This window comes from Paroedura picta, chromosome 11 (genome assembly GCF_049243985.1).
Source record: "Paroedura picta isolate Pp20150507F chromosome 11, Ppicta_v3.0, whole genome shotgun sequence".
Classification (NCBI taxonomy): domain Eukaryota; kingdom Metazoa; phylum Chordata; class Lepidosauria; order Squamata; family Gekkonidae; genus Paroedura; species Paroedura picta.
The window spans coordinates 61,137,867-61,164,860 of record NC_135379.1 but is presented as its reverse complement, the minus strand read 5'-3'; the positions used below and the strand labels follow the sequence as shown (position 1 = coordinate 61,164,860).

Sequence of the window (26,994 nt, the reverse complement as noted above, 5' to 3'; positions counted from 1 at the left end):
GCTTCGTGTAGTCCTCTGGCTTTAGACTCAGAACAACTTCTGGCCTTGTCCAAACGCAGTGAGCGAGGCTTGTTTGCTGAGGCATCCCCAGAAGGTCTGTCCGTCTCTCCTGCACCAAAAGGAGGAAGAGATGGCTCCCTGCTGTACATTTTTAATTGGGGTCCTTTTCTACTTTGGTCACTGCATAGAGATAAGTGCTTCTAGTTCAGCACTCTGTTTTAACCATTGGTGTCTAGATGCCTGTGGGTGTCCATAACCAAGCACAAAGACTCCTTCCCCTAGTATACTGCTACTCAACATTTGGTTCTCAACACTAATGGCTTTGAGCTACTCTCCACAAATTGGTCTATTTCTTTTTAAAAACTAACTTAATAGCTTGTCACCACATCCAATACTGAGGAACTTGTAGAGGTGATCGATGTAGGTACCCAAGGATGGGTGTGAAAAGGAGACTTCTGGCCTCCTTCCCAGTGCCTGTGCACGTTGTTGCTGGGCTCCCTGTCGTCCCACACCCTGTGCACGTAACACTGATAGCCACAAGGAGCCTTGCCAACAACACCCCTCCCCCAGTCCTGTGTCTTCTGCAGAGATTGATCCTGGATGCCCAGCTGAAGGCCAAGGAGTTTGCACGGCCCATTAAGCAGGAGGCTGTGAAATACGCTGAGGACCCTGCCTGTCAAGAAGTCCAGCCACCTTCTCCTACTATGATGATGAGCAGAGTGGGGAGAGGCTCATCTGCCCCACAACCATCCGAAGCAACTGAGAAATATCTCCAGAAGGATTTTCCTGCCGTCCTTCCAAGCCCTCAGCCCTCTCCTCCTACTAAGTCAGTTGCTGCCAACCAAGCTGAGGAAGTAGAGAGGATGAGTCCATCAATGCAGCCAAGAGCTGTGCCCGGTAAGGAGCCCTGTGTCCCACTGCTATGCCTCTCACCATTCATTTCTGGTTCACCATTCATTTCTGGAAATATATGTAGCACACAGACCTTAGATGTGAGCGTGACCTGGGGGGCAATGTCTGTCACCCCACCAAACATCAGGGTTGCTTTGGCTAATCCAGCTGGCTAGGCTAGGTGTATGCCCCCTCCACCCCACACTGTCCCATGCATGTCTCACCTCATGCAGCTTGCTTGATACAAGAGAATGACGGTCAGGGACAGCCTTGGGTCTAACTGAGGAGTGGTCCTGGGCTCCCACTCCTGGAACCCCTGAACAACATCCCAGCCAAGTCTACCTGTGAGGTCTCAAGTGGGGTGTTGCACATAATGAACCAAATGTTCCCCTTCAAATCTGTCCCATCTCCAGGTTTATGGGAGAGAGGGCTAGGGTGGAACCGGTGTTGGTCCTATGCAATGCCAGGTCAATTAACAACAAGTTTCCTACCTTGCAAGAGTATTTTGGAAGGCGTGAGTCTGACCTGGTTTGCGTGACCAAAACCTGGGTGCATGGGGGCAAGACAGTTGCCCTGAAAGACCTAGCACCACCTGGGTTTTCGGTCCTACACCAACCCCAGCTCCTAGGAAGGGGTGGGAGGTGGCAATTCTGGTCAGGGAATAGGACAGGAATTGGTTGAGGACATGGTGATCTGGTTGGTGTACCGATCACCCACTGCCCCTCCAGATTCTCTGCTAGGCCTGCTGGAAACGGTAGCTGATTGGATGTTGCAGTACCCAAAGCTTTTGGTTTGGGGGGACTTCAACATCCACGCAGATGCGCCGCCTTCAGGACCTGGCCTGTCAGCCATTGAGACACTGGGATTCTCGCAGTTTGTTGCTGGTCCCACCCATCAGGCTGGCCATACCCTTAATTTGATATTTGATGCAGGTGTAGCGGTAAATCTGGTGGCGAATAATATTGTTCCATGGTCAGACCACCATGCCCTGAAGGCTCGGCTGAGGATACCACCCTCTCCCCATTTGGGTGATGGACGTATTATAGTCTGCCCGCGAAAACTTATGGATTCTGAGAAATTCCTCAGTGCTCTGTGGGCACCTCCCGATTCTCTCTGGCACCTCATTAGTGGCTTTGGTGGAGGACCAGCAGTCCCGCCTAATGGCTGCTATTGACAAGATTGCTCCTAGGCGCCTTCTCCGCCTTTGCCACAAGCAGGCTCCATGGTACTCCCAGGGACTTCAGGAGAGGAAGAAGGAAGTGAGACAGCTTGAACAAGTGTGGGGGAAGACTTGAGACAAGGTAGTACGGACATCTCATCACACACTTATGATGGCATATGAGTAGTGGTGAAAGTGGTGAAACAAAACTTCTATGCTGCAATCGTGTCCGCAAGCTGTTGCCTGGAACAATTGTTTCAGGTAATTAGGTCACTTACCGCCCTTAAGGAAGGGCAACAAATGATAAGGGAACTGGATTTGAGCTGTTTGGCATTATTGAGCTATTTTGCGGAAAAAGTCCTGTCTCTGCTGCGACCTACGTGCCACTATTGATACAGTTAGTGAACTGGGAGCTCCATGGCCATCAAGGGGGTTAGTTTTTGATGGCTTCAGGTGGCTTTCATTAACCAAAGTGGACAAGTTACTTGGTTCAGTGAGGGCGACCACTCGCCCCTTGGATCCCTGCCTATCCTGGTTACTTAAATCAGGCAACCGATGGAGGCCCCTTGAGGGAGATTATCAACCTCTCCTTGACATCAGGAGAGTTCCCTGAGGGGCTTAAGGAGGCAATTGTATGCCCTTTACTAAAAAAAGCATTGCTGGACCCATGAGGCTCCACCAGTGGTATGAACACCCCAGGGTGGCATGAGCCCTTTGCAGCCCCCACATCACAGAACATCACAGCAGATGCACCATGTCCCGTTATGATGAGCCCATCACGTCAGGATGGATGTTTCAAGCAAGTCAGGCTGCTCTGGACATAGAAACGGCAGCCACCTTGGAGGTGATCGAGCTGCATGAGCGAATGGCCCAAATGGGGAATTGATTGGCCACTCTGATTACATTGCAAGATGTGGACACCCAATGGGGTGCACGTTACTTCTTGGCTGAAAGTGGATGCCTGGTGTTGCAGCCAGAAGGGAATGCGGGGGTACCGCCTGCCGAGGCCCCGCATCCGGAATAGCCTGCCCAACCAGTAGTGCCCCCAGAGCTGGCAGGTCAGAGGCAGGGGCAGATGTTCGGTAAGTTCCATTCCCCTTCTCCTCATCCCAGTGACTTTGTCAGACCCAGCTACCAGGAAGAAAGTGAGGGTGCAGGGCATTTTGGACTGTGGTTGCACTTGAACTATTATTAAACCAAAATTGGTAGAAGCCAGGGGAACCAGGGTAGAATCTTGTGAGAAAAGCCTTCTGCTTTGCGTAGATGGATGGCGAATTTTCCCAGGGGGGAGAAGCTGTGTCTCACACCCTCCTCTTGGATTTGGACATCACAGAACATTGGGAACGCATCCAACACGTGGTGGCTCCCCGAATAGCATTCCCTTTCATGCTGGGCTTCAACTGGTTACATAAGCATGATTCCAGCTTCAGGTAGCGGTCCTGAGTTTTGACGTTTACCGGTTCCGGATGTCGACACCATTGCCAAAGGGCTGCCCCAGACTCCGACATGGAGGGGTGACGAGAATTCGCAGCAGTGTGCCGGAGGGCAGTGCCTGGCCTACTGAAAGACTATTGGGACTTTGCTGATGTATTTGAGGAGAAAGAGTATGATCAGTTGCCCCCCCCCCATAGAAAAACTGACTGTGCCATTGAGCTTAAGCCAGGGGGGCACTACCTAAGTCCAAATTGTATTCCATGAGTCCTTGGGAGATGGCAGAATTGAGCGCCTTTTTGGACAAGAATTTGGCACAGGGGTTTATTCGCCCGGCTACCTCCCCCATGGCAGCGCCAGTACTGTTCATTAAGAAGAAGGATAGCTCCTTGCGTTTGTGCATGGAATGTAAAGGGTTGGATGCTGTGTCTCCATCCAATGCTTACCCCCTTCCCCTGATCAAGGATTTATTGGGACATCTGGGAAGGGCACGTTTTTTTACCTAACTGGATCTGTGTGAAGCCTATCACTGGGTGCGGATAAAGAAAGGGCATGCATATTTGACAGTGTTTAATACCTCTCTGGGACAATTTGAGTACTGCATGATGCCATTCGGATTATTCAGCGCTCCCGGTATGTTCTTGAACTTTATTAATGAAAATATGCATGATTTATTGTATAAAGAAGCCCTGGTTTAATTGGATGATATTATGCTGTATTCGGATACTTTGGAAGATCATGTGACCCTCATGAGAGAAGTGCTGGCTAGATTGAAAGCCAATCACTTGTATGCTAAACTGTCCAAGTGTGAGTTCCACAAAGAGAGTGTGGATTTTCTAGGCTACTGTATTTCGGCAAAAGGGATTAAAATGGATCCCAACAAAGTGAAAGACTTGCTGGGATGGAAAACCCCCCAAGACCCATAGGCAAATGGAAAGTTTTTGGGGGTTTGCCAATTTTTATTGTTTGTCCATCCCGAACTTTGCCAAAGTCACGTCACCCCTAACTGACTTACTGAAAACAAAGGGGGGAGGGTTGAAAGCCCTAAAACCCAGCTCAGTGCTTCCATGGGCACCCGAATGCCAAAAGGTATTTGAAACAACTGAAAGCATTATTCACCACGGAACCCATTTAAAGACATGCCGACCTCCAGAAGGCTTTTGTGATCCAAGTCAATTCGAGCAATGTGGCCATGGGGGTTGTGATCCTCCAGAAGGGGGAGGACAATCAATTACACTCCTTAATGTACATTTCCCAAAAAGTTCTCTGGTGGTGAAAAGAACTGGCCCATTTGGGGAAAAGAAGCTGCTGCTGTAAAGTTAACTCTCACTACATTGAGACATTGGTTGGAGGGCTCCTGCATCCCGTTTGAGGTATGGACGGACCACAAGAACTTACAAGCTTTGCGCCAGCCCCACTCGCTTTTGGCAAAGCAGATGCGCCGGGCTGAGTTTTTCTCTCGGTTCTCGTTTACTCTTCACCATTTGCCGGGCAAACTGAACTTCTTGGCTTACGCGCTGTCTCGCCTGCCGCAGTACGACAGCAAAAAGCAGCCATTTGTGGACACCGTGTTCAGCCTCGCCCAATTGGGATTGGTCACAGTGATGCAAAGTCAAGTGGCCGGCGGGATCCCCTCCCAGGGGGCTGAATCTAGAAGATCGTCACCATAGACACAGACTTCTCATGTCTCCAAGATTCATTACAAGAAAGGGAGGGGGTGTTTTGCAAGGGTAAAAAAATCTGTGCTAGCGGCGGCTCAGAAAGAGATTTTAAGACTCTGTCATGTCCGCGGGGCATTTTGGATTTGTCAAGACTCTTCACTTGATTCATAGACATTATTGGTGGCCAACCATGAGGCCAGACATAGAACAATATATAAAAGGTTGCCCAATATGTCTAACGGCCAAACGAGCAGGGGGCAAGCAGAAAGGATTATTGCAGCCCCTTCCTACTCCATCTGCTCCATGGAAAGAGATCACCATGGACTTTATAACTGATCTCCCTCCCAGCCAAGGAAAGACGGTGGTGTGGATGGTGATTGACGCCTTTTCCAAGCAGGCCCACTTTATTCCTTGTGTAGGGTTGCCCTCGGTGCCGAAGTTCGCTTCATTGTTTGTGGTGCACATTTATAAATTGCATGGATTACCAAGTAGATATTTATCGGACCACGGAGCACAGTTCGTTGCCAAGTTCTGACGGGAGCTATTAAAAACGTTGGGGGTGGAGCAAGCCTTAACCTCTGGCTATCACCCCAAAACCAATGGGCAAACTGAACGTGTGTATCAAATTCTGAAACAGTATCTTCAGTGTTTTATTAACTATATCAGCAATCAGATTGGGTGTCTCTGTTCTTGGCGGAGTTTTCCTATAATAATGGGGTTCGTTCGTCTACAGGGCTGTCCCCATTCAAGGTGGTTTATGGCATGGACTTGCAAGCTGTGCCCATCTGGGTCCCCAAGGAGGATAGGCCCAGGGACTTAAAGGAGTGGGCTGAAAACATTGCTGCAGCATGGCCTGTTTTAGTAAAGACGTTAGAGACTGCAAAAAAGGATTATAAGTCTCAAGCTGACAAGAAACAGGGTGCTGCCCCTGACTGGAAAGTGGGCAATTTGGCTTATCTGTCTACCAAAAACTTGTGCTGTCAACAGCCTTCCCGGAAACTGCGTCCCAAATATGTGGGACCATTTAAGGTGTCTCCTGTGATCAATGCTGTGACTGTTGAATTGCTATTGCTATTGCCAAAGAGATATAAACATGTTCACCCTGTGTTTCATTCCAGCCTGCTCAAGAAAGCCCCTCCTCCTGACAATTGGCATCCTGCTTCTGCTGCTCCCATCCCTGTCTTTGTGGATAAAGATACTCATTATGAAGTCAAACAGATTCTGGACTCAAGTTGGCATCAGGGCAAACTGCAGTATTTAGTGGTCTGGAAGGAGCTTCCCATGGGAGACAAGGAATGGGTGGATGCTAATGATGTACGAGCCTCAAGGCTAGTGCGGGAATTTCACACAGCTTGTCCACATAAGCCAGCTCCTGTGGCGGGAGGATAGGGTTGTTGTTAGAAGGTTAATTTTGGAGGAGCGGAATGTCAGAATGCCCTGATTACTGCCATGATTTAATATGCCTTAGCTTCTTTTAGCTCTGAACTGTCTGCTAGCATTCCGTAGTGTAACAAGAACTGTTATCATTGTAAGTAGTAACACTGGATGGTCCAAGGTCAGAGCTGTATATGTTATCATGTTTGGATGCCTTCCCAGGCAGCACCTGCACATGAAAACCTATTTTGTCTAATAGTGTGTGAACATCTTTATGCGGGAAAATTGGGATTAAGAACTGTGGTTTTGGGCTGGCATGATAGTTTCGGCTTTGTTTCGGCTTTGCTTACTTTCTAAAGAAGTTGTTGTTTTCAAGTCTGTCTTCCTGACACTATTGCCCAATCCCGCATCTTGCGTTTATGGGTAAGGTAGTGGAGCGGGCCGCGGCAGACCAACTCCTAGTATTCTTGGAGGAAACTTCAACCCTTGACTCATACCAGTTGGGCTTCTGTCCTGGTCACAGGGTGAAGACTACACTGGTGACCTTGATGGATGATATCTGTCGCCAGCTGGATCGAGGCAGTTCCGCCATCCTAATACTTTTAGATCTGTTGGCCGCATTTGATATGGTCGGCCATGAACTATTGGTTCACCGCCTCGCCAGGACCAGGATTAGGGGGAATGTGATGAAATGGCTGGTCTCCTTTCTCCGGAACCAGACACAGAGGGTTGTAGTGGGGGATGAATTGTCAGGCTCCTGTAAGCTCCCTTGTGGAGTTCCACAGGGGGTGATATTCTCCCCCACACTTTTTAACATTTATATGCGCCCTCTAGCCCAGCTGGTCTGGGGCTATGGGCTGGGATGCCATCAATATACAGATGACACCCAGCTCTACTTCCTAATGGATGGCCGGCTATCCCCCCCCCCCCCCCCCAAGATAAATTTGTCAGTTTTTTGGAAGCAGTGTCTGGATTGCTCAGGCAAAGCCACCTGAGACTCAACCCCTCCAAGATGGAGGTCCTGTGGCTAGGAAGAAGAGGGCAAAACAGGAACCACCTCTCCCATGTCTGGACGGTGTGCGACTAACACCTGCAGCAGTTGCCAGGAATTTGGGGGTCACATTTGACACCTCCCTTTCTATGGAGACTCAGGTCACTAAAGTAGCCCAGACGGCTTTTTCCATCTTTGCCAGGCCCGGCTACTAACACCCTACCTGTCCTCGGAACTCTTGGCCACAGTGATCCATGCAACGGTCACTTCCAGACTAGACTTCTGTAACTCACTCTATGCGAGACTGCCCTTGTCTTTGATCTGGAAGTTACAGCTAGAACAAAATGCAGCTGCAAGGGTCCACACCAGGACACCTTGGAGGGCCCATATTCAGCCGGTGCTTCATATGTACTGGTTACCAGTCTGATTCTGGGTCAACTTCAAGGTATTGGTATTAAACTTTAAGGCAGGGGTCCTCAAACCTTTTAAACAGGGGGCCAGTTCACTGTCCCTCAGATCGTTGGAGGACTATAGTTAAAAAAAAAACTATGAACAAATTCCTATGTATGCTGCACATATCTTTTTTTGAAGTAAAAAAACAAAACGGGAACGAATACAATATTTAAAATGATGAAGAACAAGCAAAGTTAAATCAACAAACGTATCAGTATTTCAATGGGAATTATGAGCCTGCTTTTGGCGAATGAGATAGTTCATGTCCAGTTCCATATTTGTCATTGCTAGTTGTAACATTGCTAGCCTCTTGTGGCGCAGAGTAGTAAGGCAGCAGACATGCAGTCTGAAAGCTCTGCCCATGAGGCTGGGAGTTCGATCCCAGCAGCCGGCTCAAGGTTGACTCAGACTTCCATCCTTCCGAGGTCGGTAAAATGAGTACCCAGCTTGAGTCTGCCATGAAAACGCTGGAGGGAGTCACCCCAAGGGTCAGACATGACCCGGTGCTTGCACAGGGGATATCTTTTTAGTTGTAACAAGTGATGCACAGACAAAGAGAAGGAGGGAAGTCGGGGAATGTGGCGCACATTGCACACATGTGCACTGCGGGCCTGGGACAAGTCAACTGCTAAGCAGGATAGGCAGTGGTGCCAAAAACACTCAGTGGGTCAAATAAATGTCCTCAGCAGGTCGTATGTGGCCCGCAGGCTGTAGTTTGAGGACCCCTGCTTTAAGGCCATACACAGCCTGGGTCCTATTTGTGCCCTGCAGGTACAAATCTATTAGTTGTCCCGGGCCCCCAGGACATTAGCCTGGCCTAAACTAGGGCCAGCGCCTGGAAGAGCCAAGAGCCCTGACGGAGCTGTCAGCTTTCCGCAGGGCCTGCAAGACGGAGCTCTTCCACCAGGCATATGGTTGAGGCCAGGGTAGAGTCCCAGCAGTCCAACTAAAGATCCCCCTCTGCTCCCACTCTCACCTAAAGACAACTTGACCACCAGGCTGAACAAGGATGGATGGGGTTAGAGGTTGTGACCACTGCTGCCTTGTTGTGGGTTTTGGGAAGGTTTTATTGTGCTTTTAATGTTTTGTAATGTATACTGCCACAAGCCCATTCGGGGAGCGGTGGTCTATAAATTGAAAAAGAATTTTTAAAAAGAATTTTAAAAATACAATAAAGGTTTATTAAGTTGCTGAAACCATATCTGCTATCTAGTTCAGTCTCATCAGACCAATTACAGGAGAATAAGAAAGCTAACTTTTCTCTGACACATTCCATACCTTGTTATAGGTCTCTTGCAGCATTAAAACATAGTTAAAAGGCTGCCGGATTTTCTCCCCAACACACACGCTACAGCTGGTTCTGATAGTCTCATAGCTGTCCTGATCAGCTGTAATGGGGCACTGCACTGCCTTTAAATACCCCCACCTTTTAAAACTTTCTTTCTTTCTTCCTTCCTTCCTTCCTTCCTTCCTTCCTTCCTTCCTTCCTTCCTTCCTTCCTTCCTTCCTTCCTTCCTTCCTTCCTTTCTTTAAAAAGTTTAAAATGCACATCACAAAAACTAACAAACCCCAATAGCCACCCAACCTCCTAAAAACCCCTTCCCCCAGCTGCCCCTGCTGACAACCAACTACTCAGGAGGATATCAGTGACATCACTGGAGAGTAACAGAGGAGGCTTCCAAGTTCTTGCCTTAACCTGGCCTCAAACTGAAGCCTGGTGGAAGAGAGGCCCTGCAGAACTGCATTAGCTCTGGGAGGGCCCGTAGCTCTTCTGGGAGCTCATTATACCAGGCAGTGGCTACGGCCATTAAGGCCCTGACCCTGGTTAAGACCAGCTAATTTTGTGTGGGCCAGGAATCACCAACCTATTAGGACTTGGCAGAACGTAGAACCCTGGGAGGGCCATAAGAAGGCAGGTAAATGGAGAATGTGTTGCATGACCAACTCCACAAGGCGCTGGGCTGAGTCCTGGTGGTTTCCCCACCCCCTCACCTCATAATATCTTTGCCTATGAAGGTGGGGGTGCTGTGTCTTGAACATTCCAAAGCCTTCCAGGCATGGGTGGGGCTCTGTCTGGAGGCCTTGGAACATTCAACACATTATCAGAAGTTCACACATTTAATTGTCTAATAAGGTATCTCATGAGCCTTCTTATCCACACTGTTGGCTAATATTCAACCTAGACTGTTTCCACATTAAGAGACATACCTTATTTTAGCCTCACTTTCGATATCCTTTGGATGCTGCAAATTGTCTTTAGCGTTTCCCCATTTGGGCTTTTCTCCCAGGCTGAAATTCATGACATGCTTTCCGCATTGCGTCTGATAGAAGCAGCCTTCCATCATGCTTTGCTCTCATCCCCTTTTCCAAAAATGTTTTTTTTTGCAAAATGGTGTCAGCGTGTATCTTTGTTTTTGTTGCACCCCTTAATCCCACCATTCTATGCTGTTGATTGCCTCTTTGCCTTCCCCACATGTCCCAAATGTAATCTTTAAAAAGCCTGAGTTATAAGGTTATAACATCATAACTACTTTATAAAAATTCCAATAGTGTTGTAACATGATCACCTTGTTACAACGCTGTTTCTGATTTTTTTAAAAACAGTCTCACAGTCTTGCACAGCTGTATGATGTTGTAACCTTATAACTCAGGCGTTTTTTTGCAATTATATTTGGGGCACTTTGGGAGGAAGGGGGAGGTGATCAATGATGAAGAATGGTGGGATTAAGGGACACAACGAAAGCAAAGGTACAAAAAAGTCCAGATTTTTTTCAGAACAGAGGGAGATGAGAGGTAGGTAGGGGGAAGGAGGATGGCAACGAGGAAAGGGGCATTCCTAAACAACTCAAAATGCTGGGCACAGGGAAATACCTCATTGTATACATTTCCACATTTGGCAGACCCAAATTATACCCATTAGTCCCTGCTTTAAAAACGGAAACCAGTTTTCTTCGGTTTCCTTTGCTGAAGAGCAAGTGAGAGGGCGAAGAGGTGAATTTCAATGCAGAAACAGACAAAAAAACACTTTAAAGATGCAAATCCAAATGATATGCCTAGTGTAGACACACTTAGTGTCCACCAGAACTTTCACACACACTACCATCAGACCAGGTATCCACAGGTATCCCACAGCTGGCATTTATGCATCACATTTTTATTGCTCAAAAGTAATACTTGGGGTGTTTCCGCACAAGGACCAATGTTGCCAATTGGTTCCACAAAGCGGAAACGCTATTTTTAAAAGTGCAATCTCGGCATTACGCGTACCTGCTTTTTTAGTGGAATCCAGTAGCATTACATTCGTTTCCCACAGGTTTCCAGTCTCGCAAAAATCACTAGAAAGGAAGCGATTTTTTCTGTGCTTTGTCATGCCCCTGGCCGTTAATCAAACGAACAGCCAATGGGCGGTTGTTATCATGCTCCCGAAAAGCCCCTTTCCCTTTAAGCACAGTTAAAAAAGAAAAACACACATGTTGCAACGAATAAGCCTTGATTTGTTGCAACGGAGAGACCCATCTAGCTGGCAGCTGGCGTGTGAGCTGGCGATGCATCATTACCACGCTCCCCCGAGTGAAAAAAAAATCCCCCCTTGCACAGGCGCGATTTTCGGCTGAAAATAAAGGGAACTTGCGAATGGGGCTGTGTTGTGTTTGGGGACTTAGGGGAGCTTTAAAGCACTTCTGTGGAGGGACTGTAGCTGGAGAAGCCTCGCTGGGTGAATGAAGGCTCGCTGGTTCGTTGCTTTCGGCTCGCTCCGGAAAAAAAAATGGCGATCGCTTCGCCGGAAGTTCGGAGGAGAGAGCCAGGGGGAGGGACTTTGTTGGAACCGCAACAATGGGAACGCATAGGTCTTTTCCGCTAGTTTTGCAGATTGTTTGCAAGAGTGTAGCGCTTTCGGAGGGTGAATCCACTTTTCCTGATTTCCCTTTAAGCGCTACAACGAAGCGCTTTTCGCGGAACCGTTTCAGGAGTGTTGCAGATTGTGTGCGACGTCTTGCGGAACTGCAAATTAGTAGTGTTTACAATTTGCAAGCCTTCTGCTACATTAAAGTTGTGCGGAATGGCCCTTGGTCAACTCTGTATTAGACTACTACACTGCACCCTCCAATTGACATAGCATGCCTTAGCCAGGACATTGATTAGAGTGGGTCATATCATTCACATCTTATTTCACCTACTCTGGCTCACAGTTTGGTTCTGGGCCCAATTCAAGGTGCTCATGTTGAACTTTAAAGCCCAGTGAGGCTTGTGGTTAGCATGCCTTAAGAACCACCTAATCCCGTATGAGCCTACACAATCTCCCTAGTTGTCATCAGGGCCCTGCGCACCTTGCCATCTGTGGTGGGTAGGGATCTGAGAAAGGGCACCATAACTTTGAAAACTTTCTCTCTTGTTATCATTGCCTGCCACCTGCTGGTGAATCATTTTCTGTTTCCCACAGACTTTTAGTGGTTCTCTTCTCTGTTGATGTACATATGTCTGTTTGTTTGCTTGTTTGTTTATATATTTTCCTATCCTTTTCCAGGTAGCACAGATATTCCCTGTGTCCAGCGAGAACTGGGACAGAACTGGGACAACTATCAACAATTTCTTTTGGAAACCCAGAGAGCGCAGCACACACAAGCTCAAGAGACTAAGAAGTTGAGCCTGGGCTGTTCTGTGTTTCCACCAGGTGAGATTGAATTAAGACCTCCAATAGCTCAGGGCAGGTTAGCCTATTTGAAACCTGCACCGTCCCTGCTGGGTGGAGGTGAGCTCCCCCACACTGGTGGTCTTGAGGCAGGTCCTGCATGGAGCAGGGGTTTGGCTCTTCCAAGGGTATGGAACTAAGATTCTATGGATACCATTAAAAGCCAGAAAGCCCAATATCCACCCAAAATATAGCAAAACGGGTAAACTCATAAAGAAAATGGGTGACATTTGAGTTGTGTTTGCTCTGGGTAATGAGAGTTGATCTTTTCACAGATTTCATTAGTGCTACTGATGCAAGCACCTACCAGAGGGATTACAAGCACTGGCTTAGAGTCCGAAGTGGATTCTGTCGAGCACACCGGAATTTCTCTAACCTTCTCCTTGAAGATGGCTACTACAACAGGTGAGTCCTACTGGGGGACTTTGGAAGTGTGATTTGTGAAGGGATGAGAGATATACGCCTTTCAGGAAGACAAATTTAGAAGGAAGAGGAAGAGCTGGGTTTTTATACTCTGCTTTTCACTAGCCAAAGGAGGCCCAAAGTGGTGTACAAACCCCATTCTCTGCCTCTCCCCACAACAGACATCCTGTGAGGAAGGTGGGACATCCTGTGAGGAAGCTCAGAGGAACGAGCTCTGAAAGAGCTCAGAGAGAACTGCTCTGCAAGATCAGCTTTAAGAGAAGGAGGGAGAGTGGGGGCTGAGAGGGAAAGAAGTTGGGCCCCACACACGGGCCTGTCTTGGGGTGAATCCACGCACTGGAAGCAGCTGGGGGAAGGGGCCGTGAAGAAAAGTTCCCTAATCTGAGGAAAGGGATTGAGGCACCCCCAGTTTCTCCCCAAGGAGAGTCAACAAGCAGGGCTGGCTAGGATTATTTACATGATAGGAAGAGCTGGAGGAAGCGCCGGTATGAGGCCTCTGTCATGAAAGAGTAACATTTCCCCTCCCACAAGGTGCATGGTGTGAGCTCTCTTGGCCAAGGCTGCCTTAGCCCAAACTATGGTCTGCTTCCTCTTAACACGGAGGGCATTTCATTTCAGGGACAGTGGTTGCCCTGGCAGCATTTGCAAGTGCCAAATCTGCATTGGCAGAGAGAGAAGCTGTGGGGAGAGAGGCCAAAAGAGATGACACGTGGGCATAGCTGAATGGGTCTCCCTGCTTCCCTCCACTTGACCCTGGTGTTCTCTCCCACCCTGTCCAGGGACCCCTGGATGTCCGACTACATGGACAACTACAGCATTTTCCTGCAGAGGCATAACTGGACGCTGAGGAGCCCTGCCTCTTCCTTCTGCTCAGCAACCAAGCCTGTAGCTCACCTCTCCTGCGGGATGCCGTCGCAGACACCGGTGGCCCTTTGAGGGCACTCACAGGCTCCTGACAGACGCACCAAGGTGGGGAGGTGCTCTCTCTCACCTCACAGCATTAGAGAAGGCAAATATTTGGCAGTGTGGGCAACATGATTTATTCTCATGGAGCTGGAAATGCTGTAAAATGACAGGTTTTGCTTTTGAAGGCCTCTGTCCAAGGGAGATGTGGACTTGTTTTTCTTTGGTGGCAGGTCTGTCCTTGGGGGAGGAGGGGAGGGGGGTGCAATTGCCTTCATCTCACATGCTTCAGGTTTAAGATAAAATATACCCCCGCTCTTTCAACATGAATGGCCAGCCTTGTACATGTTGGTCTTCCCCATAGCAAGCTGGGAGATTTTAAGATGGCCAAGGGAATCCAGATGCCAAGCCAACCATCTTGTCACACATACAGAGTGCACCTATGATCCTTCACCATCACGCATCTCTCTCCTTGACTTGCCTCTGCACGTTTTGTGCTGCTCCACTTGGCCACTGGAGGAAAAGCACAAAGCCTCGGCCTCTTTTGCTTCTCTCCTCTGGGTCAAATGCAGCATTTGTGCCACTGTCTCCTTTGAACCCATTCCTCCCATTCTATCCAACGTATAAAGTAGTTCCTACATTTATCTATCAGCTTTCACAAGCAAAAACGCAAGCCACACAACACACCGCTCCGGCTGATGAAAAGCCTTCTGTTCAGTCTGCGTTCCAGGTCTTCCATAGCTACTAATTGTAGTCCCGGAAGCTTCATGGCCAGAAAAAATGGTCCCTTCTCTTGTATCCCTGTTTGGATCTCCCATGATCCCAATGGACTTTAGCTTGTGGAGGCTGAGAGTTGTTAGGAAACAGGGGAACTTTTCTCTTTCACAAATTTTCAAATATTAGCCTCCTTGATTCTGGAGGCTATGCTAAAAGTTGTTATCAGGCCCTGGACAGACCATCCCTAAATTGTCGCTTTATTTGATACCGCTTTTCGACAACAACAACAACATCTTCCCTTAAGGAATGCTTGTGCCATGCTTCATCCTCCATGCCTCAAGCCAGGAGAGATCAGCAAGTCGGTGCCCTCTGGTTTTGCATTCTTGTGATAAGTCATGTCCTGGAACTTTACAGCAGTACCACACCTTCCTCTTTCTCCTATGAAAGATTCCATACAGTGACTTTGGCCTATTCTGCACACAATAGATAATGCACTTTCAATGCACTTTAGAAGTAAAAAGGTAAAGGTATCCCCTGTGCAAGCACCGAGTCATGTCTGACCCTTGGGGTGACGCCCTCCAGCGTTTTCATGGCAGACTCAATACGGGGTGGTTTGCCAGTGCCTTCCCCAGTCATTACCGCTTACCCCCCAGCAAGCTGGGTACTCATTTTACTGACCTCGGAAGGATGGAAGGCTGAGTCAACCTTGAGCCGGCTGCTGGGATCGAACTCCCAGCCTCATGGGCAAAGCTTTCAGACGGCTGCCTTACCACTCTGCGCCACAAGAGGCTTTAGAAGTAGATTATCCTGTCCTGCACAAGAAAATCCAGCTGCCAAAGCACATTGAAAGTGCATTATCCTGTGTGTCCAGAATGGGCCTTTGACTCCCTGTCTTTCGGAGCCAGCAGTGCTTTACTCCAGAGGACCAAAGAATTAATGTCTCTGCTGTCACCACAAAGAGGGTCCCTGTCCAGGAGATGCCTCCTCGAGTTCCATGTTAGCCTCTGCCTAGAAAAACAGCGGAACAACCTTCCTTTCATCTGCCCCTTGAGGAGAAGCAAGTGCTCCAAGCATTAATGTGGCTTCCTCTTCAAGCCCACGAGGCTGGTCCAGGAGATCTTCTCGAAGACCTGGCCCCTTTCCCCAGCTCTGGAGTCCATCGCTAGGAAATTCCCATGAAGAAGAAAAATCTCTGCAGACCCTCTGTCCAAAGAATAGGGAACCAGGCACCTAAAAGCCCCATGGCAGAGAGCCGCACCATGAGGCCCTTCAACCCCTAAAAGAGCAGGGGGAGAAAGTGTCTCTCCCCCCTCCTGCCTCTGCCCCAGGCTTTCCCTTTGCACTTTACTAATGGGGTGTTGTAGGAGGAGAGTCTTATGAGTACCATGGGCCGTCAAAGAGACAAATAAATGGAATCTAGGTCAAATTAAGCCTGAACAAATCCCATGGGGGGGAAATGTTCCCTCTCTCCCACTCCCATTCCAGCTTCCCCCTTAAAATTACAAGCCCAGTGGCCGTATTCTGTTTAGAGAAAGAAAAGCTGGACAGCACCGGGCAATGTGGCAGCAAGCAAAAAGGGAGGGAGATGTCAGAGGATAGGTGACAACTTTATTGTCCTGCAAATCCCCTACGCTTTGTCGGGGGACCAGAGCACTGACCTCATGCTGGACCTTTCCGTTAGTATTAGAACTTAACTGCAAGGGCAAGGGGAATTCTCTGGTCCCCCTGAGAAAAAGGGGCTTGGCATCTATTCTCTTTTAAAATGGCGGGGAGAAATCTAGGAATTCCCTGGGCAGTATGGCTTTGTCTTCATTCTAGTCTTCAGTGGAGAGCTGTTAACAGGTAAATTATTTGGTACCTAAGAAAGCAGCTCTTGTCACGTACCCCTTGCCCAGCATCCAATTTCAGGGCTTCTGGAAAGCACCCAGGTAGGAAGGGGATGGACTCCCTATGCTTGCAGTCAGCATTCTGGGCTTGGACACCCACAACCTCTCAACATAGTGGTTCCATTCCAATATCATGACTCCCAGCTACCATTGACTGATCCAAATGCAGTATATCTGGAATGTATGTACGTAGTCCAGCAGTGCCTTGTTTCTCGGTGGTTTCCTACACATGCTTGTCTTTTTGCTTCCAGTTGTCGTCCTGCAAACGATAGAGGACCTTCCCCTGGAAACTTATTGGGGCCGAGGAGGCCTGCAGACGGCTTGATATAGCACCAGCAATTATTTAGGTTGCGCTGCTTTATCTGTTACGACGGAGCACAGCTTTTTATGACACATTTACCTAGGTCAAACAAAAGAGCTGGTTTTGAACTATGTGTGAATTGGACAGTGTTACTGTGCATTACCTATAGTCTTAAATTCTTTGTAGGTAGAGCTTTTCAAGTTGCCGTGCCTTTTAACATTAAAAACAGTTGCCAAAAAACATCAGGGATATTGGTGAACTCCTTTGCCAGGATTGTTGGGTACTCTGCTAGTTTTACTGCAGTATGGGAAGGGTTAAACAAAGGGTCAGATAAAGGACAAGGATTAAAAGGGAGATCTCAGGACAAGTTTATGCTCTAATCTCACTTGTAGACTTTTACACCTAGAGATTAAAGCATTAATACCAGGGTCTAGGGAGAGTGAGTTCACAGGTAAAGCTAAACCTTAGGCAAGTTGTCATAACAGAAGAGGAAAAAACAAATAAAACAAGCTAGAGCTAGGGTTCAAATACAGCTAAGGCTTAAACCAGTGGGCTCAAGATAAAAGTACATGTACAATTTTCAGCTTTAAGGAAGGGTTTTTGCCTACAAGAAAAACATGCAGTTGAAATGCCTCCTGTAGCTTCCGAGGCATCCCAAGATTCCCCTTTAAGCCCAGCCAAATCAGTGTTTGGAATTCAATTAGCATTTGGAGTAAAAGGCAGCCTGGGAAGGAGAGGAGGACAGAGTCTGCACTTTCTTTATTCCATTGTCAATCCTGTTGAATTTAGATCGTTTTGAACTCGGGTCTTCCTCTCTCCCCCCCCTTCCCCATTGAAACAGGAAAGTCTTCTGCACGTGGTTAGGGAGGCTCAGAAGGTGGTGGTGGGGGAGCCAAGCCTCTTTCTTTCTTTTCTTGAAGGGTGGGGGGAGAGGAGCCAGGCAGGGAGCCTCTTTCTTTTCTTGGAGGGGTGGGGGAGAGGATCGAAAAAGGCAGAGGAGGGAGGAAAAATCCAGGATCGACAGAAGTTGAGAGAAATTAGGGGCTTCTCCTTTAAGGCAAGCGTGTCACATGACCAGGTGTAGCCTATCAGAGGTTCTCTTCTATGGAGCTTTCTTTCCCAAGCTGGATATTCAGGATTAAAAGCAGTCTGAGATATCGCACAATAAAGGTAGGGTCACTCCGGATCAATCCTTCTTGCTGCAGAAGGAAAATTAAAATTGCCCAGAATCCAAAAGGAAATTGCATTCTGTATAGAGGGCAGGGACTGAATCGATCTGAGGTTGGAATAAAAGCTCCGTGCAGTTTACACCAAGCTCCCTCTGAGCAAGAACTGTTGTTAATCCACCTGCAGCTGGCTCACTCATCTTCCTTTCCTGGTTGTGAATGGCTCCAGTGAGGGGGAGAGGTTTGCCTAAAATATTTATTTAAGGCTCCTGGGAGTAGGCCCCATTCCCAGAGTATCCCAGCTCCAGTGACACAGTGTCTGGAACAAGGGAGTAACAGGCAAGTTTAGCCAACCTATGGCTGCTTTGGGCTGCTCCTGCATTGAGCGAGAGGTTGGACTAGACAGCCTATTCTGCCCATGTCAACTCTATGGTTCTATGATTCTACGTTAAACTTTCTGCAAACAGACCTACATAAATAGGACATTTATAAAAAGGATTAGGTGCAAACTTAAATGGACTCCGGGGACTGGTAGAGGACAGGAAGGCCTGGAGGATAATTGTCCATGGGGTCGCGATGAGTCTGACACGACTTCCCACCCAACAACAATAACAATAAAAAGGATATTTTTAAAAAGCAATTATGAAGGTAGAATGCCAGCAGGGGGCTGGGGGCTACCCAGTGTATTGCACTGAATGTAGCCATTTTGAACCCTTGGGAAGGGCAGTGTACAATTTTAATAAATAAAATAAAAATAAGTAACATGTAAGACTATCTACCACTAGGACAAAAGTCATCATGGGTGTGTGGTCAGTGCAAGGATCTCCTGGTTCTCAGAAAATGAATTTGCACCCTTAGGATCAATGAGAAGCAAAGGCAGCCAGTTAGGCACCCAGATAAGGCGCTCGAGGACTTGCTAGGTGTGCCCCCCTCTTAGAACGGCTGCCCTCTTGCTGCCAGGGAGCATATGATTCTGGAGAAACAGGCCACTGTGCTGGAGAAAGAAGGAATCTTTCCTCAGAAGTTGCCCCTCCTACAGCTGGGGAACAGGGTTCTTTTCACACTAGGTGGCCCTCCCTGGGCAGGTGGTGGGGATTTGATCCCCAGGTATGTAGATAGATGTAGATAGATGGGTTATGGAACTGCATAAGGGCTGCGTGGTGACTTGCCTGCTTGGTGTGAAGGGAGCAGACATTACACATGATCTACATAGGATGGTAAACACTGCTGGGACATGAGAGGGGGCAGAATGGCTCTCTTTAAGTCTTTGAAAGGTGGAGGGAAGGAAGTGGTCTTACTCAGTGGTCCCCAACCTTTTTATCACCGGGGACGACTCAACGCCTTTTACTGAGGCCCAGTGGGGGGGGGGTAGTTTACTCCTCTACTCTCAACCACTGCCCTAACGCTCTCTGATCGCTATGGTAATGTTTAAACATCCCTTCAAAATAAGATACAGACACGCCACAACAATGAAGTGTGTTGTAAAGGGCTGGGGGGGGGGTGAAGTAAAGGGCCGGGGGGGGGGGAGAAGGCATCCTCCGGGGCCCACCTCCAATTAGTCGAAGGACCACATGTGGTCCGCGGCCCACAGGTTGGGGATCGCTAGTCTTACTGACAGCAGTGATGGGTTTAAACTACAGGTAGGGGGTTGGACTGATGGCTTGTATTAGGGAATTATTCCTTTATCCCCCTGCCCCCAAGATTACACAGGGACTGCCCATTCCCACAAACAGCTCGTTTGATCCCGGAAAGCATGGAAGCTGGAGTCAGATAGCCTGGCTTGGCCGCAGGTGAAAAACATCTGGGCAGGGACACTGAGATATGACATTTCCATAACAGAAGTCTGAGCCTCTGCACTAGAAGGCCAGGCTGAGAACAAAGGTACTCAAAAGGAGGGGGATCGAGAAAGAATACCCGTCCAGTTGGGGAGCTCCACCAGAACTGACATGGCAGATGACAGGCTCTTGTTTGCCACTGTTTTGGCCTCTTTGAGAAGAGCAGTCAGGAGACACCCCCTCCATCTCCAGACTGAGGAGATCCAAAGAAACCTCAAATTCAGGCAGCTGTGGAGGAGAGAAATTAACACAGGCCAGGTTCAGAGCTGGTTTGGGTGGGCTATGCAGAGAGAATTGCAGGGGAACTTTGCACTTCTGGATTTTTCAGGACTTCTCATCAGCTTTTCGTGTCATCAACAAGACTGGGGACCTGTTTGCCACTGAGACAGCCACTCGCGGGCTGAGGACTCTGCCTGTCCTGGGGAACAGTTTGTGCCTTGGAGGTACTGCTAGAGCCCAGCCCCCCAGCATCCAGATACACCACCAATGTCTGTGTCTTGAGAAGCAGGATCTGGCCCTCCTCTGATCATATGCAGAGCAGGCATTCCAACTGATCTCCAAGTACATGAATCAGTTCCCCTGGAGAAAATGATTCCCCACTCTTCCTCCATGTGCTACTATCTGGGTTGCCAACTTCCAGGTGGGGTCTGGAGAGCTTCAGCAATTACAAGGGCCATCCCGCACAACGACCAAAGTTGCTAAATGTTTGCAGTATGCAGAAATGCTATAATTAATAGTGGAATTTCGTCATTCTGCACACCTTCAATTCTAGTGGAAAATAGAAGTCCCAGTAGTGGTCTATTCATTACCCAAAGGTTTCCGGTCTTGCCAGAATCGCAACAAAGGAGGCAATATTTTTCTGCGCTTCTTACCGCCCCTGGCCGTCAATGAAACAGAACAGCCAATGAACTGTTGTGTTCATGCTCCCGAAAAGCCCCTTTCCCTTTAAAAACTATTTTTTTAAACCCGAAAACACCAGTAGCAACGAATATTTGTTCATTCGTTGTCTCAAAAAGACCTTTTTTGCTGGCGTAGGAGCTGGCGCTTAATTGTTTACATGCTCTTCAAGTAAAAAAGAAAAATTTTCCCCCAATGAGTGCAATTTCTGTCCGAAATTACGGGCAGTGTCGAACAGGGGGCTGTATTGTGCTCAGAAACTTTAAAGACAATTGCAGAAGAGAGATTTGTTTTACTGTTAAGCACTTCTGTGGAGGGACTTTAGCTGAAGAAGCCTTGCTTATTCGTTGCTTTCGCCGGTTTAAGGGGGGGGAAATGGTGATCACATCTCTGGAAACTTGGGGGCGAGAGCTAGGGAGGGACATTCTACCGCTATTTTGAGAACGCACATGTCTTTCGCTGATGTGTTGCGACTTGTGCTCAGAAGTGTAGCATTTTTTTCTGGGGGAATCCACTTTTCTGGATTTCCCCCTAAGTGCTATAAAATTCTGATTGTTGCTGGAGTTTGGCGGGAGTTTTGTGATTTGTTTACAACGTCATGCGGAACGTTAATAGCGTTTACAAAAGGTAAGACTTCGGTTACATTTATGTTGTGCGGAATGGTCCCAAGTGATCTCCAGGCATCAGTTCCCCTGGAGAAAACAGATGCTTTGGAGGGCAAAGGCCATTGTACCCCCCCCCCCCCATTCTCTGGAGGCAAGGAGGATGTGGGGAGCACTCCCTCAGCTGCGGGAGGAGTGAAGCCTTGGCTAGCTTCAAGAACTAGGAAAGACTGGGTCACTGACGTATAGCATTATAACTTTGCCGATTGGTCCATAAAATTATATTTTTGGTTAGTAGCTTTTATGGTTCGTCCCTTAATCTTGTTTTTAGTTTTATATTTTAACAGTTTATTAATTTTATTTTATTATGTCTCATTTTGCTTTCCTAAAATAGTCAGTAGTATTTAATGCTTCTCTTAAAAATTGACTTTTATAGTTTTAAAAGTTCTAAAGTTTTACTGCTGAAGCATTTCTAACCTTTTTTTTAATGTAACCTTCCTTTTTTACTGTCATTGTTTATTAGTGCATCTGAAATTTTGGTCTAAATGACTGTAAATAAAGAGATTGATACTAAAGAATTACAGGTACTTTTTAAAAAATATCATTTATTATAACATTTAAAAATAGATTTCTCCAATTTAGTATAAATAGTATAAAATAAATAGCAGGTATTCAAAGATATTTTGAAAAATACATTACCAATAAATATATATAAATAAGTAAACATTTCCAATTTCACATATAAATGGAAGATTCAGGATTCATTTTCTTTGCTCTGAGGAATTCTTAAGCTTAGAAAAGTCCAAAGCATTATTTGACAATATAAATAAATATTTTTTTAAACTCCAAACATGTCCATTTAAAAACTGTATCCGTCAGGAAAGTCTTCTAGAAATGTCCATGCTAATAAAAAATAGGTTAGAAAAATTGCACTCAGACTCATGCATGGGGCCTTGATGGAGGCAATTCACAGGTTGCAGGATTCTCCCATCAAAGTTATCTTGTAAACATAGCCCTGAGTAATACTTCTGGCCTGCCAGCAGGCCCCGACTTCCTTGTGGCTCTTCTGGTAAGGTGTCCAAGCTTCGGAAATACTGTTTTCTAGAAGTGCTGCTATAAAATAACTGGGAAATGGATCCCCCCGCAGAAAGGTTTGCTGTGAAAATTAGGCTGGGCTGAAATAGGTCGCCCCAGAGACACAAAATGGGAAACCTTCTGAAACTTCCTTTGCAGTGGTTTAAAGGGCATTGCCTTGAGCCCTGGAATAGAGGAAAGAAAAGGAAGATGTTAGACGCATTCTAAAAATGGCTCAGAACTATTTAGACTCAAATAAGCCGGAATTTTGAACAACTGACTGAAAATAGATATACATGGTGTTGCCTGCCAGTTATTGTGTAGGTATGACCTGTTTTGAAAGCATTAAACGACTTAGGTTTTGTTTTTGCTTTGATTATATCAGTGGCCCTGCCTGGAGAGTCCGAAAGCTAAGCCCAGTGGGCGCTGGGGAGGGCTTGGAGGGGTCACAGCTAAGGAGGCTCAGGGCTGCTGGACTCAAGAGGCAGGCACCTCAGAACCTCTCCTGCCTCAAACCCCTCCTGGATCACCATAATGCCACCACAGCTCAACAACTCCTCCCCCCCCCCCCCAAATCATGTCACTGAGACCATGGCAAATTCAATGCGTTTTTTAAAGGATGCAAGTCAGGAAAACTTGCCTGGAGCAGAAACAGTCAGAGGGCTCTCCACAGGAACCTGAATGCACAGAGAGGCAGTGTGGGCACAATCACATGGGCCCTGCCCTCCCTCCATGTGCAACTGACTGCCAGGCAGTCTGCAGAGCATGAACAGGTGGAGGAGGGCAAATTCAGGTGGGTAGCCATGTCGGTCTAAAGTAGCAGAATAAAGTTTGAGGAGTTTGTGACTGGGGAAGCCAGACTGGGGAGCCAATAGACAGATGCCTCCTTTGCCCACCAGGGACCTGTGCTAATGTGCTGGCAATCCCATGAGGGTGAGGCAGCCAGGGCCTAGTCTGCACACATAGGATAATGCACTTTCAATGTGCTTTGGCAGCTGGATTCTCCTGTGCAGAACAGGAAAATCTACTTCTAAAGTGCATTGAAAGTGCATTATCTCTTGTGTGCAGACTAGGTCCCGGTCAGCGTGTGCATGTCTAACTGTGCCTCGCTGTGCACTCAATCGGTGTGTACCAGGCTTATGAAGCAGCGCAAGAGTGTTGGATTTGCTGGCAGATTTTGGGTGTCACTAAATAAGGAGAATAAGAGACCACCAAATCTGACTTGGAGAATGGGAGCCACCCTCAAGCCCCGCTAAATGGACTGCAACCGTGCTGAACATTTGCAGCGTTATTCATGGCAGAGAACCACCACTCACCTATCCAGGATGGCTTGGATGATCAGCTTCACCCAGGGGGCTGTGGGCTCCAAGCACACTTCTCTGCCGTCTTTGAGAGTTGCACTGCAAGAAAAGCAGATCGAGACGGTCAGGCCACCAACTCTGCAGGACGTGGCTCATCCTTGAGCCACTGGGTCAAAGTTACATGATGAAGAAGACAAGAGAAAAGAGGCAAACAACTCCCGGCCCAGTGCCAGGGCCATTCAAACACTCATGGCTGATGGACAGATTCTGTGTTAATTGCTGACAGGGGACGCAAACACCATCCGCTTGGGCACAAGCCCTGCTGAAATGGAGGCCCAGCAAGGTAATTTAGACATTTCTTGCAAAGGGGTTGGGCAGGAGGGGGTTCTGACCCAAATTGGTTGAGAGGAACAAAGTATATACAAGTCCAGGGGGTCAGCTAAGATCCTGAGGGAGGGGACTTTTGCTCTTGAAAGCTCATCCCCACCGGCTGGAGGGCGGGGGGGGGATCCTGGACTCCAAATCCTGCAGTTACAGAGCCACTTCTCCAGCCCTGACCTCCACCTCTGTCTGCAGAGAGGAAGAGAAAGGCAACCACCCAGCATTCAGGGAAGGGCAGGAGAGAAATGTGAGAATAAATGAATAAAATAAACTCTGTCTCAACAACTACATTCAATGCACCAAGGGTAGTCAAACTGCGGCCCTCCAGATGTCCATGGACTACAATTCCCAGGAGCCCCTGCCAGCGTTCGCTGGCAGGGACTCCTGGGAATTGGAGTCCATGGACATCTGGAGGGTCGCAGTTTGACTACCCCTGCAATACACCATGAAAATCCTGAAGGAAGTACCGGACTCAATGACAGCTGTTTGGGATTGAGGGCACTGTTTTTTTATGGCTTGCTTTCTTATTGCAATTCTCCCCAAGCAGGCCTCTGGAGATGCACCATGCAGATGTTCAAAATGAAAAAGCAGACTCACATGACTTCCACATTCTTGCAGTGGGGTCCGCTTTGGGTCAACTTGACATCCTGAATGTTTCTGGGGGGGATGAATCTGGAATGCGTGTTGATGCACTGGCAGCGCAGTTCCCCTCCCATCCGAGCCAGTGAGACCCCTGGGGAGAAAGAGATGAAGGACGGTGGTGAGTTTCAACTTATGACTCCCTATGAAACATTTGGTGAGCAAAGGTTTTTCAGCGCTTCTCTTGCAGACTCTGAGAAAGAGAAAGGTCTCCTTATATTTCGCTATATAAATCCTCAGGCAAAGTTCTCCACGCCTGGAGTCTGTTGCCCATTTGTTTGCACAGATTCCATCATTAATTAGCACACCAACCCACAATCCAGCAGGAACAGTAGCCAGGCCTGTGTCTGGGGGGCGGGAATCCCACACCCCCTAGATTTTCCATGCATTTATTTTATTATCTGATTTCTTGACTGCTCCCTCCCTGCAAGGAAGGAGCTCTGAAGAATAGGGGAAGACGTGCAAGAAATGAAGGAGGAGGCACATGAAGGTACAAAAGCCAGAAGAATTTTGTAAAATTATCTCCAGCTTCCTTTTGGTGCTGGAGCTTCCTAAAGAAAAGATAACTTGCAATTTGTTCTGCCTAACAAGCAATTATTTGCCATCACTCTAACAACTGGATTACGTTTATGGTTTGGATCTAAGCATTCTTCACCGAAAATCTAGAATCAGATTCCACAGCCCACCCCCCGTTCAGGGTGCCGCCATCCCCGTGGCTTACCTTCTGTCTCCCTGTTAGTGAAGAGGAAGAGTGCAAGAAGCAGGGTGGCTGCAGTGATCTTGGCGTTCATGGCGGGGAGTGTCGGGTCTGAGCTGGCTGCTGCTGGAAGGCAGGAGGCTGCAAAACCAGTGTGTGCTTGACGGAAGCCATGCAAGTCCGCTCTTATACACTTCTGTCTCCTGCCTGCCCTGGAGTACTGCCCACAGTCTGTGTCAGAGGAAATTCCCAGAGCTGATAACAAGACGGCCACAAAATGAGTCATGCAGATGTTGTGTGGGTAATATCCCGCTTTGTGTAATGCAGTTCCTCTGTGGGGCAGAGTTCAAATCAAAACCAACCAGATCATGAATATTGATATTGTGCATACATTAAAGGCCTTTGTAGTCAATTGACTGACATTCATACTTAAAAAAAAATCATCTTATTTCTTGGATTTCCTTTCTTTTTGATAACAAAGAAATGGAAAGGCAGTTTTAAACTTTTGCAGGGGTAGTATCTAAGGCAGGCTTTCTCAACCAGGGTTTTGTGAAATCCTGGGGTTTCTGATGGCCCTGAAAGGATTTCCTGAATGGGTGAGAGTTAATTATTTTTATATATTTTTAAAAATTGTTAAACATTTAATGGGTGATATGATGCCCCCCCCCAATGGCTTGGAGGGGGGAAGGGGAGGAGCCCAGGGTGTACGTGGACACAGCTCTGCTTTTCAACCATATTCTTCACGGTCATGTCACTTCTGGGTTTTCTCAAAGCCTGAAGAATGTTTCAGGGGTTTCCTCAATGGTAAAAAAGTTGAGAAAGGCTGGGCTAAGGCCACAGGTTGATTGCAAGTAATATGACTAGAAGGATGACAACTAGGCCCATTCCGCACAAGGTTCAATGTGGCAAATTGGTTTCGGAAAGCAAAAGCGGAATTTTAAATAGTAAAGGTAAAGGTAAAGGTATCCCCTGTGCAAGCACCGAGTCATGTCTGACCCTTGGGGTGACGCTCTCTAGCATTTTCATGGCAGACTCAATACGGGGTGGTTTGCCAGTGCCTTCCCCAGTCATTACCTTTTACCCCCCAGCAAGCTGGGTACTCATTTTACCGACCTCGGAAGGATGGAAGGCTGAGTCAACCTTGAGCCGGCTGCTGGGATTGAACTCCCAACCTCATGGGCAGACAGATTCAGACAGCAAGTCGCTGCCTTACCACTCTGCGCCACAAGAGGCTCTTTTTAAATAGTGGAATGCGGCATAACGCATACCTGCCTTTGTAGTGGAATCCAGTTGCATTTCAATCATTTCCCACAGGTTTCTGGTCTCGGCAAAAATCGCTAGAAAGGAAGCAATTTTTTTCCGTGCTTTGTCCCACCCCTGGCCATCAATCAAGTGAGCAGCCAATGGGCGGTTGGTACCATGCTCCGGAAAAGCCTCTTTGCCTTTAAGAACAGGTTTTTTTAAAAAAGAAAAACACACGTTGCAACAAATATGCCTTGATTCCTTGCTTCCTCCTAACGTA

General features: G+C 47.7%; 2 protein-coding genes across 2 annotated transcripts in view; one reads left to right on the top strand and one right to left on the bottom strand.

Annotated features, from left to right (window-relative positions):
• Positions 1 to 17,320, top strand: part of SPMIP9 (sperm microtubule inner protein 9) — a 32,867-nt gene extending 15,547 nt beyond the window's left edge. The window contains exons 6-10 of the mRNA XM_077302640.1: positions 588 to 897; positions 12,486 to 12,632; positions 12,926 to 13,055; positions 13,853 to 14,042; positions 16,831 to 17,320. Of these exons, the coding sequence (XP_077158755.1) occupies positions 588 to 897; positions 12,486 to 12,632; positions 12,926 to 13,055; positions 13,853 to 14,009 (744 nt within the window). The 3' untranslated portion in view covers positions 14,010 to 14,042; positions 16,831 to 17,320. The remainder of the gene's footprint in view (positions 1 to 587; positions 898 to 12,485; positions 12,633 to 12,925; positions 13,056 to 13,852; positions 14,043 to 16,830) is intronic.
• A 4,696-nt stretch (positions 17,321 to 22,016) lies between these two features.
• LOC143820310 (interleukin-8-like) lies at positions 22,017 to 25,695 on the bottom strand. The gene is made up of 4 exons (XM_077302940.1): positions 25,497 to 25,695; positions 24,734 to 24,869; positions 23,771 to 23,854; positions 22,017 to 22,639 (listed from the first exon to the last, which is right to left on the bottom strand). The coding sequence occupies exons 1-4, from the start codon at positions 25,564 to 25,566 to the stop codon at positions 22,618 to 22,620; spliced, it is 312 nt and encodes a 103-aa protein (XP_077159055.1). The 5' UTR covers positions 25,567 to 25,695; the 3' UTR covers positions 22,017 to 22,617.
• Between the last annotated feature and the right edge of the window lie 1,299 nt (positions 25,696 to 26,994).

What these genes read in the sequence shown, in the direction of transcription:
- LOC143820310 (XM_077302940.1), bottom strand. Translation starts at nt 25,566, where the DNA reads ATGAACGCCAAGATCACTGCAGCCACCCTGCTTCTTGCACTCTTCCTC. An exon ending in CACTAACAGGGAGACAGAAG is followed by an intron (nt 24,870 to 25,496) that starts GTAAGCCACGGG and finishes CTTTCTCCCCAG; the next exon opens with GGGTCTCACTGGCTCGGATG. An exon ending in TGCAAGAATGTGGAAGTCAT is followed by an intron (nt 23,855 to 24,733) that starts GTGAGTCTGCTT and finishes CTTTTCTTGCAG; the next exon opens with TGCAACTCTCAAAGACGGCA.